The 12,106-nt window shown below is 47.1% G+C and overlaps 1 protein-coding gene across 1 annotated transcript in view; it reads left to right on the top strand.

The window, feature by feature from the left end:
• MYT1 (myelin transcription factor 1) overlaps window positions 1-12,106 on the top strand; it is a 59,699-nt gene that overhangs the window by 36,951 nt on the left and 10,642 nt on the right. Inside the window, exons 8-14 of the mRNA XM_017833148.1 lie at window positions 336-466; window positions 1,903-2,117; window positions 4,656-4,861; window positions 5,750-6,019; window positions 6,663-6,817; window positions 9,258-9,320; window positions 9,539-9,607. Coding sequence (XP_017688637.1) covers window positions 336-466; window positions 1,903-2,117; window positions 4,656-4,861; window positions 5,750-6,019; window positions 6,663-6,817; window positions 9,258-9,320; window positions 9,539-9,607 — 1,109 coding nt within the window. The remainder of the gene's footprint in view (window positions 1-335; window positions 467-1,902; window positions 2,118-4,655; window positions 4,862-5,749; window positions 6,020-6,662; window positions 6,818-9,257; window positions 9,321-9,538; window positions 9,608-12,106) is intronic.

Raw genomic sequence — 12,106 nt, 5'->3', positions numbered from 1 at the left:
CCATCCCTGGAAGTGTCCAAGGCCAGGTTGGACAGGGCCTGGAGCAACCTGGGCTAGTGGAAGGTGTCCCTGCCCATGGCAGGGGGTTGGAACTAGTTGAGCTTTAAGGTCCTTTCCAAGCCAAACCTTTCTGTAAATCATGATTCTATGTTAATGTGATTGCAAGTACAAGGTGAGTTTGTCTCATTACTCGTTCAGTGTGGAAGAAGCAAACATGTTTCTCATGGGCTTAGTGTAGTTCTGGGTCCCTGAAATGAAAGTTTTCATGCTCATTCCTCATGCTTGGTTTCCTTTTCTCTTTTTTTATCTTCTTTCCAAAAAACAAACAAACAAACAAACCCAACTCCCACAGTTTATCTGGGTGCCCCATTGCTGCTGCTGAAAAATTAGCCAAATCACATGAAAAGCAACAAACCCAGTCTGGTGATCCTTCAAAGACCAGCTCCAACTCTGACCGAATACTCAGGTAAGCGGGAGAGCAAAGCCCAGCACCACATCCCTGCGCTGCCCCAGCCCTCCCTGCCAGGCCATGCTCCCAGGAGCGGCCGTCACGGCTCCCTCCAGCTGTATCTTGATACTGCTGAGTCCTGTTATTACGATCATAGGTCTCGCCAAGGTGGGGAGATATTTAATTGATGGTCCCAGGGAGAGCATTGAGGACAATGAATTGCTTCTGTAGCATCAATTAATGCTGAGGCTACAGGCCAAAGGGTTTTACCAGTGCAGCAGAAGGCACTTGTGCCGATCGCTCTGCAGCACAAACTGCCAGCCAGTGATGGCTATTATATTAGCATTATAAGTAGGGTGGACTCAGGGAGGGGGAGGAGGAGATTTAGGCTACATACAAATCACTCCATGGCAGTTGCGTGTAAGTCCACCTGCTTTTCTTCCTTAGCCCGCGCGGTTCAGGGGAGAAGAACCTGCCACTCATTCCCAAACCAATCACATTTGTTTTGATATTTCGCCCATCTCTATCTTCCCGGGAGAAAGGCCTGTCTCACATTAAGGATGTCCCTGATAGATGCTGGCTTCCGCAGCTGATGTGATTCATGAGGCTACAGATGGATCGTAATATGGTTTGTTATTTTGCAGCGAGAGCAGGATAAAAACCGCGGTGCGAGCCCCGAGCAGCACTCCCACAAAGGCATCGAGCTCTGATTAATTTATTTATTTGCTCCCCAGGACTACTGAGCACCCTGGTGCACCAGCACTCGGTGCTTTGGAAAGGCCATTTAGGGCGATTACTTATTTATTTGCAGCGGAGCCTGCACCGGGCTCTGAGCGCATCACGAGGACGGTCCATGCTCCAAGGAGCTCCCGCTCCGAGGAGTCACTGGTGGAAAGAGGTCACGGGAAGGAGAATAACAATAGGCCATTTATATACAATTTATATGCAAGACAAATTGATTCATGATAGGCAGCCCCGACGAAGCGGGGCTCTAGGAGGGACTGCAGGCAGGGGAGAGGCCCTGGTGCCTCTGCAACGAACCTGCAGTGGGGAGTGGAGCTGAACTGGGGTCCTCACGCCTTTGTGTGCCACCCCGTGTCATGGGTCCCACGAGTGAGTGATACCCATTCCTGTGCTGTGTTGGAAAATGCTGCCATGCCACAGCAGTGGGCAGGACTGTTGTTTCGGGTGAGATTGACACCTCGGTGTTTTGTTTAAAAAAGAGGGAAAAAAAAGAAAAAAAAAAGGGTGAAAAAATAAAAATGGAACCTAAGAGATCCAAACTAGATGCAGACTTGCTGAGGGAGTGCAAAAGGGCTGTTGCTGCCTCCTCATGCCCAGCAAGCCCTCGGGAACAAGGTGCAGCTACACATCCCCATTGCATCTAGTCCCCTCCCAGCAGTCACCTCGCCAAGGAAAAGAGAAATAATTGCTGCTCCTTGTTTCATCCTCAGGCCTATGTGCTTTGTGAAGCAACTGGAGATCCCTCAGTATGGAAGCTACCGGCCCAACATGGTCCCAGCAACCCCACGGGCCAACCTGGCCAAGGAGCTGGAGAAGTACTCCAAGGTCACCTTCGATTATGCAAGTTTTGATGCTCAGGTTTTTGGCAAACGCATGCTTGCCCCAAAGATTCAGACTAGCGAAACCTCACCTAAAGCCTTTAAATGTAAGTTGGGAGCAGGGATGGGCTGGGTTTCTGCATTTTCTGACTTTGTCAGCACGTTGTGAAGGCTCTTGGGATTGTGGCTTTGGGGTGGTGGGAGAGGCTTGGGGCTGAACTGCTGGATCCCTCCTGGGATGGGGAGGCTGAGATGAGAAGAGCCCATGGCTGCTGGTAAAGCTTTGCTTGGAGGAGAGTTGCTTTGGCCTCAGCTTTTGGAAGAACTGCGGTGTGAACATTAATCTCAGTGATGTCTCGAGATGGGAGAAGTTACACAGCTGTCCTCAGTTGGTCCCCATTGCTTTGCAGCTCGTATCTATTGATCTGTCTTTCCTCATCTAGCTAAATGGATTACAGTTTTCTTCTCTTCCATCTTATATATGACCCATTCCACCCATTTGTCTTTCCTGCTGTGCTCTGCTCTCCAGCTCTGCTACCTATCGATCACCCACCTCTATCTTCCAGCTCTCTCCTGTCATAGCCACCCACCTCTGCTCTGTTCTGAGGACCTTGCACTGGTTATAACACTGTGGGTGAAAATGAAATGGATAAATAAACCCTGAGGGGCTGGGCTGTTGGGGCAGGAGGGACACTGCATGGGGAGACAGCCTGTGCAAATGTGTTAAACCTCCCCCTTCCCTTTGACACCAGCCATGTACCTGAAGACATCTTTCTGAGGGGGGAAAAAAAAAAAAGATTTAGGAGCCCAGTTTGCAGAAGTCAGCAGCCTCAAGAGGGCTTTCTGTCTGGCTAATCCCACTTCCACAATCCTGTTTAATCCTGATGCAGCTGCTCTGTAAAAAAGTGCTCGTACTTGAAAGCATCCTGGTTGTTGCACTACAATGGGAGCGCCCTTTATTACAGTACTAAATCTGTACAGGATCAGACAATGAAATTGGATGGAGGCCAGAGAGCACAACTGCCACTGTCATCCTGGGTTAGGGCTGATGGAAAAGTAATTTGTTTCCCAGCACAAGTGATTCTCTCGTTGAATAGATTGTGTTATTTGCAATATTAGCAAAGAATTTTCAGGGTAATTGTACTGACAAAAATAATTCCAGCAGACCCACTAGGATAATCCTTTCTATTTTTTCTCATCACTTATTTCACTAATTTGCTGATTGCGAGTCTATTAGTGGTAGAAATACTTATGAAATGGAAAAGCATGGCTGAGCCCATGGTGTGAAATTGAAATTGGCATCTCCCGATCCTGGATACTGTCAGGTTGGGAGGGCGGATACCCCACACCCCACCACAAAGACATGGATTAAACCGGACGGGAAAACAAGCAGCCAGACACGAGAATAACCATTCGGGCAAACCTCCAATGAGTTAATCAAAGCGACAGGATGAATATGATTGCCAATCATAGCGGGGAAATCTGCTCCTTTCACTGAGAACTTATTTTAAAGAGATCTTCATCCAGAGGGATTTATATTCCCCTGCATGTGTGTGCATAACTCCCATTAATGTCAATATGCATTATATACGCACGCAACGAGGAAGAAAGCGGTGCTGGGGAAGATTAGTATTTTATAGTGTCTTATATTACAAGTTCATAATGGGAATAATGAAATCACTTTGCTTCATAGCTGCATCAACAGAGGTTGTCTTTGCTTTGCCATCATCAGGCCAAAGCTTAGGAGTCTTCCCTGGGTGAGACTCCCCCTAAAGGGGGGGTGGTTTCCCCCAGAAAGGGCACAGTGGAATGAATTCAGGATTTGGAGATTTTGGTAATTGATTCAGAATGCAATCCTGTGACTGTTCTAAATCAGATGATTCCGTTTGCACCCACTGAAACTACTGACTTAGAGGGACCCTGTGTGGGTCAGGTCCCCCCCTAAATGGGACCAGGTTCAAGTCTTATTAATAGGAAATTATTATTTATTATTAGGGAAAGTTTTATTGTGCATTCACCCTGAGAAATACTCACTTTTGTTTCATAGGGTGTGAAGAGAAATTGCATTTCCTGGTTGGCACTGCTGCTGCTGTGACATACAGTAACAGAGTGGCAGCTGTATAATAAATCCAGTTATTCAGGCATATTTAAATGATATGTCAGCTGTCAGGAAATCTATATTTCACCGTGTTATTCTTGGAAGCTCATATTTTATTACCATGGTTTTTCTAATAATGTAATTTTTTAAATTTTATGTTTTCAAACGTGCTACTAGAAATCTCCCCATAAGACAGCTCTGCAGATAAATTATGGACATACAGAGGACAAAAAAAGAGCCAGGAAGCTTCTCTAGGCCTTCTCCTTTAGCTTCTTCCACTGAGGAATATCTCTAATGAAGAAAAGTGTTTGTGTTTTGGGTATTGATGGCAGAGTCAGTTAACGAATTAACCTTTCACACCAAGAGACCATTGCACAAGCTGCAGCCAGCATTGCTCCTGTTGCACATCTCGGGCAACAAACCAGCCCTTGGACTGGGAATAACCCCAGGAACTTGTGAATACATTAACTGTGTCAGACTAACTTCTCTCTGCTGCCCATGCCGGTTATACATTAGCCTTGTGTTGTTCCTTCTCTTTTTATTCCAGCCAAACCTTTTCCAAAGGCCTCTTCCCCCAGCCACAGCCCCTCCAGCAGTTACGTGAAGAGCACTTCATCTTCCTCCACAGGCTTCGACTACTCCCACGACGCTGAGGCTGCGCACATGGCTGCCACTGCCATCCTCAACCTCTCCACACGCTGCTGGGAGATGCCCGAGAATCTCAGCACCAAGCAGCAAGAGGCCCCCGGCAAGGTGGGTGCATGTGCCTGGGGACCACTGCCCAGGGGCCAAACTTGAAGTTTGGGATGGGAGAAACCCCTCGGTTTACCCTTCCTTTCGTTTCAGTTTTTAAGTGTAGGGGGAATGCAGACACTCATCACAAATCACCCTTTCGCCCCCTGCTTTGGGTGGTGCAGTTTGGAGGAGGTAATCTTGGCTCTCAACGTGCTGTGGAGATGCTCAAATTACCCATGGGAGATGAGCAGCATTGCCAAGCCAAGTCTCAGGTTTAGACTGGTTATTAGGAAAAATTTATTCTCTAAAACGGTGGTCAAGCCCTGGAGCAGGCTGCCCAGGGCAGCAGTGGAGTCACCATCCCTGGAGGGATTAAAGTGCCACACGTAGATGTGGCACTTGGGGACATGGTTTAGTGTGTCCTTGGCCATGCTGGGTGAACATTTGGACTCGATGATCTTAGAGGGCTTTTCCAACCCCAACGATTCTGCGATTCTCAGAGCTGGTTTCAGTTGCTCACTGATCTGTATCTGATGCCACTTGAGATTCCCCAGTTGCATCCAGACTGATTTCCAGCTATTTTTCAGGGGAACACAGGTTTTCCAGAAGTCCTATGGAGCACCCCGAGCCTTGGGCAGATGTTTTGGATCCCATGGGGCATCTTAAGTGGCACTAGATGCCTGTGTTAATCAACTGAGTCAAAATGCCACATGGGATGCATTTTCATGACGCCTTCCTCAAATATTTAGGAAAGAGCATCCCTTTTCATTCAGTTCCTCATAACTGATTGTGGAGAGGACGGGACGTGAAAAGCTGCCTGCTGCACTGTAAAAGACAAATGGGGGCAAGATCCCCACAGGGAGTTGCTGGCAGCTGCTAACACTGGGCATGTTTCCAACCTTTCAGTCCATGGACATTGAGGTGGATGAAAATGGGACTCTGGACTTGAGTATGAACAAACACCGCAAACGGGAGAGCACCTTTCCCAGCAGCAGCAGCTGCAGCAGCAGTCCCAGCATGAAGTCCCCAGATGTGTCACAGCGCCAAAACAGCACCAGTGCCACGAGCAGCACCATGACCTCCCCCCAGTCCAGCCAGACCTCCCGCCAGGATGAATGGGATGGGCCCATTGACTACACTAAACCAAACCGTCAGCGAGAAGAGGAGCCAGAAGAGGTGAGAAGTGACTCTTCATGCTTGAATCTCCCTCATGGGCGATTGAATGCCATGTGTGCTCGCAGAGTTGTCCTGTTCCCTCCCCCTCCACACACACCTAGTTTGCCCTTTGAGCCTAGGAGAGAAATATTTCTAGCTTTGTCAGTACTATCAGGTATCAGCAAGGGACAAGCAGGCAGGAGGCAGATGGTCTTAGAACTGTTGGCGTTGCAAAGGAAGAACCCACCACTTTCCTTGCCCTGGGTCTGCAGTGCTTTCTTTGTTGTAAATCCTTTCAGCTCATTTGCCCCAGTGGTGCTCCTGGTGATGTTTGCCAGGATTTATATCTCCCATGAGCAGAGATGGCCCTGTGTGTCACTGACATTAATCCTGCAGGTGGGGAATCCAGCCATGACTACCTGGCCGGGGTGAGGGAAATCCACATGGAAATCCATGTACAGACACGTTTTACACATTTCTCCTACAAAACCAGGAAATTACAGACTATTGGATCTATGGTTTGGGTACTGTGAGGTGCTTTCAGAGGGCTCAGGAGTGTTGGGAATGCTGCACTCTTAACTGGAATGAAGCTGGGATCTTTCCCACCACAGTTCAGCAGCAATGACCACCACTACAATCCCTGTTCCTGGATCTTTTCTTGCAGTCAGAACCTGCCGCTCACTCTTTTGCCTCCTCGGAAGCTGATGAGCAAGAAGTGTCAGAGGAAAACTTTGAAGAGCGAAAATACCCAGGGGAAGTTACTTTAACCAACTTCAAGCTGAAATTCCTCTCCAAGGACATCAAGAAAGAGCTGCTCACGTAAGTCCTCCTTTTTGTATCTTCCTCCAAAATCTACTAAAGATGTACCTAGCACAGCCAGGCTGGTAGGAGACAAAATTTGCTAGTAAATTAATTTTAAAAATTAGAATTGTAGTTCCCTTTCTTACTGTGGTTGGTCTTAGCTCATCTGAGTGGTTCATATGAAAGCTCAAGAGAAACCCCACCCTCGTACAACAGCTGATCAATGAGGAAAAATACCTTCCTACATGGCCTTACTGTTCAGTGATAAAAAGAACCTATTAGGGAGCTTGGTGCTCTCAGGATTCATGGACAGGGTTGAGGAAAACCTCTTTCTTTTCCTCAGTGTTTCCTGCAAGAGTGTTTCTGGCACAGTGAAGGAGCCTGCCCAATCTCCTGACCCCTTGTTTTAGGGCACTGGGTGATGCTGTGGAGCCAAGAGCACCCAAGGGATCTCAGCACCTTCTTGATGGGGGTGTTGAACCACAAGATGTCTTATTGAGAAGACAGGATTCGTTGGCTTAGAGCAATGGGTCCCAGCACCGTGATAATCCAGGGTCACAAAGTGTGACCTGGGGCTGCAGCAAAATTGCTGTCAGGCTGCAGTTTGCGTTGGAGAGAGACACTGCCCCAGCTCACATCTGTCTATTCATCGTGTGGGTGGAAGTACAGACCTAGATCTGTGCTATTAGATGGAGTATTGCTCTGCATCCACACTGATTCCCACAGGAATGGTTGATGTTTAAGAGTTTGATCCAAACATGGCAGCTTGGACCTCGGTCTGACCTAACAGCACCTCGGGATCAGGCTGGAGGTTGTGGTGGGGAAGTCTCCCCTCCCAGGCATCCCAGCTGTTCTTGGCTTCTTTCCTGTGTATCTGACCCCCCTGCATGTTAAACAGGGAAGAGCTGGTGGGCACTGTTTTACTGACCTTATACAACTCGCTCATTACTTGGCTTCTGCAGGCAGGAGGCTGAGGGAGCAGACAGGCAGGGAGGAGATCTGTGGGGGAGAGCAGCAGCAGTATCTTCTCTAAATGAGCAAAGCACAGACCAGCTGCCCTTATCCAAAGCTCTAAAGGCTTTTTTAAAACCCAGCAGCACCGTGAATAGCAATTTCTGAGGTAGAGCCCTGAAGTCCTCCCGTGTCTTAATTTTATTGTGATGGTACAGAAATTTCCTGAATGGAAACAGCCCTGGAATAAATAAATGGTGTCGTGGGCAGTGCTGAGGCTTCCCTCCCCATTTAGCATCCTTATTCCTCTCTGGCCCAAAGGCTGTAATGAATTAGCTGTAGTTAAAAGCAGACTCGCCTGCTGTGCCTGACGCTCCGTGTCTGGATGTAGTTCTTGTGCCACTTCCAGGCACAGATGGCAGGGAAGGTGCTCCTCACCTGCATCTTCCCATCGCCCTCCTGTTGGCACACGAGTGGGAACCACACAGCCAGACATCCCTGCTGCTTGAACATCACCATATGTGTTTGTGTGGGAGTTGTGGCTGGGAAAGGACTCAAGGGTGAGCAGGGAATAGGTGCCTCCAAGCCTCAACCTGCTGGGCCAGGCTGTCCCAAGGTATCCCTGCAGTGCCCCAGGACATCCCTGCTTTCTCATATACCCTTGACTTGGGGCAGGAGGGCATGACTGTGCCAGAGCCTTGCTGCTCATGCACAAACTGGATTTTATTCCCTGGACATGGAGAAGGGAGAGCACCTTTTTCCATTGCCCATGAAAGTACAATTCACAGAGGAGGCAGTGAAGAGGGATGGATGGGAAGTACATCCACTGAAGGCAGTGGGTGGGATGCAGCAGCTCCTTCCTACCCTCTGTTTAGGAGCCTCCAGACACACAGTCAGAGGCTCCTTTCATTCCCTCTCTGCAGTGAAAAGTGTTTTCAAGCTTTTCTTTGCAGCTAAAAGGGCTGGGAGGAAAAAAACCAAATCATTTCAGAAACCTGAAATCTGAAGCACCTTATTCAGCTCTGAAAACTGAACAAGATGATTCCTGCAGCCAGAGTTTCAGTATTGCAGGAATCATTCAACCTGGCAGCACCCTCCAGGGATGTTCATACCTGTCAGGTCATGCCACCCAGCAGGCTGTTGTCAGTCCCCAGCTGCCACCAAGCACTCCAAGCAACTAAGGATTTTAAACACTTCCTTTGCATTTGCCACAAATTTATGCAATGCCTAAAATTTTTTTTCACAGGATCCTTAGGTTTTTGGGGAACAAAGAAGGGAGGAAAGGGAGCCGAAAGGGAAATGTCTGGTTTATGTCCATGCAAACGTACAAACACACACCGAGATCCGATGGATGGAGCTGGTGTAAGGGGTCTGGCAGTGGGGCTGGGCTGAGACCCACATGATAGATCCTGAGGGGGCTGAGCTGGCTTTGCCCATCTGTGGCTCTTGGGGAATCCATTCCTTTCCCACGTTTATGATCCCTGTTGTTGTTGTTGTTGTTGCCCAGTTGCCCAACCCCAGGCTGTGACGGCAGTGGACACATAACGGGAAACTATGCCTCTCACCGCAGGTGGGTTGACCTTTTCTTCATGGTTTGAACTCTAAAGACAACTTTTTTTTTCTTTTAGTATATTTTTTGATCATGTGGATAGTTTGGTTCTGTTTCCTCCCCCCCTTCTATTGCCCCTCTCCCTCCCCACGCCCCAGCCCTTTTTTCTTTTTCCTTTTTCTTTTTTTTTTTTTTTTTTTTTTTTTGCTTATCCAGATATTCCATCTCTTCTCTTTCAGCCTTTCTGGTTGTCCTCTTGCTGACAAGAGCCTCAGAAACCTCATGGCTGCCCACTCTGCTGACCTCAAGTATGTTTGCGCTCAACTTGGAACTCCTTTTTTTTTTCTTTATTTCCACCCTTTTTTCTCTCTTCTCCCTTCCTGCCCCCACTCCTCTTGCTCTGCTTTTGCTTTTCCATCCCTTCCCTTCTCCTTTCAAAGAGCTGATCAAAACCTACCTGCAAGGAGCTCTGGTGGAGTCCAGCTTCCAGCTGTCACATTGAAGAGGCAATGGCATGAAGGAAGGCTTATTTTGGGGAGAGGGGCTCATGGCAGTGATTGGAAGTTACCTGAACGTCTGGCAGGTTTCCTCTGGGCACTGTAGACATGCTATTTTCTTTTCTCAAGCTCTTGTTCCCTAGTTTGGGCCATAACCCTTTTCATTTAACATTTTTGTACATCTCAAATAATCCAAAACCTGGAGAAAGGCTCACGCTTTATTTTCGGGCAGAGACACAGGTGGGAACACACCACCAGGACATAGCAAAGCCAACTCTTTTGGAGAACCTGGGATGCTATTTTTAGGCTAAATTTTAGTGGTTGTTCTGGATGTAGTGAGAGCGGTTCCTATTCATTCCCATGACTTGTGAGGGAATGAAGGAGGGAGTGTGCAAATGTTTGGTGAGGCCAGATCCTGAGCCAGTGGCAAAGGGCTCACAGGCATCTGACTTTCCCTGTTTCCATTGCTGCTTCTGAAGAGAGTAACCTGGTTTTGACATTTTCAGTCAAATATCTTCCTCTGAATCTTGTTTTCACCTTTGCTGTGTCTTCCCCAAACTCCTCATTTTCAGTAGGAGCTTATTCTTCATAGGAGGGTTTCCCAGATGCTCTCTTAGGTTGCTTTTGTTAAGAAAGAAAAAATTGTATTTAAAATAGATGAAGACACTGGGGGGACCTGAAGCCTCCTCCACACAACTCCCTCTTTGAGGGAAAGCTCATTGAGAACTTTTTCAACATTTCTTTCATGGATCCAGCCTACCTTTGTCTCCTCTGAGCTCCCTGCTTTGCTGAATCCAGTTTTTGGATCATTCAGACACTGAGATATTCACAACTATAGCTGAAGAGCCCCCACCGAGAGTAAAATGGAGAGCCTCCCATTGCACAGGCTCACCATGAAAAAAACCACAAATGTGCTGTGTCCTGAACACAATCAAGGATTTTTGAAGCCATGGGTGAGTCAGGGGGAGCCTCTTTGGTCACAAAGATGATTGATAAAGTCCCAAATTCCTCTGTGACGGACTGGAGGGACACATGGCTCTGGGACTGCTCTGTGCCCCACAACCAACGCAGGTGCTGGTACCAGGAAAAGTGTTTGTTAAATGCCTGCTCCTTATCACAGAGGTGAAAAAAGTGGCAGGATTAGCTGATATTAATAGAATATGCTGGTGGATGGAAAGGACTGGCGTGGTTAGTGCTAAGTACACTTAATCATGCATTATAGACTGTATATTTTGAAAGAACCTCTTCAAAGAATCTTGCTGAACTGGTGTTTCTCCAACAGCCTTAAAGAGTAGCCAAGTGATCAGAAAATTAGTGTTGAAGATATTAAAAGCTCTCGGGAGCAGTGCCCATTTCCAGTAAGGACCAGACAAAAATCAAACAGGGTTGTACCTGAGATCAAACACTGCACCCAGCTTTGCTGTGCAGGATCCCCTGCCCCCCTCAGGCATCCAATGTCAGTGCTTTTTATCAAAATACTGTATAAAACAGACTTCTGGGAAAAAAAAAAGCTTGTTAATATTTTTTCTCAAATACTCTTTTTTTTTCTATGTCTTGGTGAGGATGGGAGCAGAGGAGGGAGGAAGAGAAGACGATTTGGAGATATTACAGATTGCACAGTCATAGCTTTTCACATCTCCAGATAAGACCATGTCAGTGTTTCTATTATAAATTCTATTTCAGGGGTTAATATCCCTGATATAAAAAAAACAGCTCCAGGCTGGAACATGCAATAAAAGGTCTCTGTTGGTATGATTTGTCTCCAGATAATTAAAAATAAAAATCAAATTACTTCTCTCCTCTCTTTGAAAGTCCTGAAAGGCAGAAAGAGTTTGGTGTTAGTGTTTTCATAATTTCCTCCCACCCTGAAGCTAGAACAACAAAGAAATAGTTTTGCTTTCTACTTTAAGAGTGTATAGCAGGGAAATGTCACAGTCATCTCCCAAACCTGTAATTTCTAAATGAGTTGAAGCATTTGCATCCTTGTTGAGGTTCTGCTGGATATATCCCTGCTCTTACTGCTCTGGATCTCTGTGCATTTATGTTTTCCTGCATCTGAGCAGGCTGAGCCTTGGTCCTGACTTAGTGTCCCTGACATCCTTCTGGGATCAGGATGTGTACCTGTACTCCCAATCTGAGGTGAAGTAACAATTTTTTTTGCCAACAGAGACTATTCAGTGACCTGCAAATGCCAAACTCTCCCTCTGAGCTTGTGCAAAGAGGAGAATGTTGATATTTTCTGGTCAAAAAAAAGAGGGCTTTTTGAAAGGCTGTTTTCCAAGCTGCCAGATAAAAGACATTTGTGGAAAT

This window comes from Lepidothrix coronata, unplaced genomic scaffold, assembly GCF_001604755.1.
Source record: "Lepidothrix coronata isolate B3197 unplaced genomic scaffold, Lepidothrix_coronata-1.0 Scaffold212, whole genome shotgun sequence".
Taxonomy (NCBI): Eukaryota; Metazoa; Chordata; class Aves; order Passeriformes; family Pipridae; genus Lepidothrix; species Lepidothrix coronata.
Note: the sequence above shows the minus strand (reverse complement) of the source record. Positions and strands in the feature narration are given on the sequence as shown.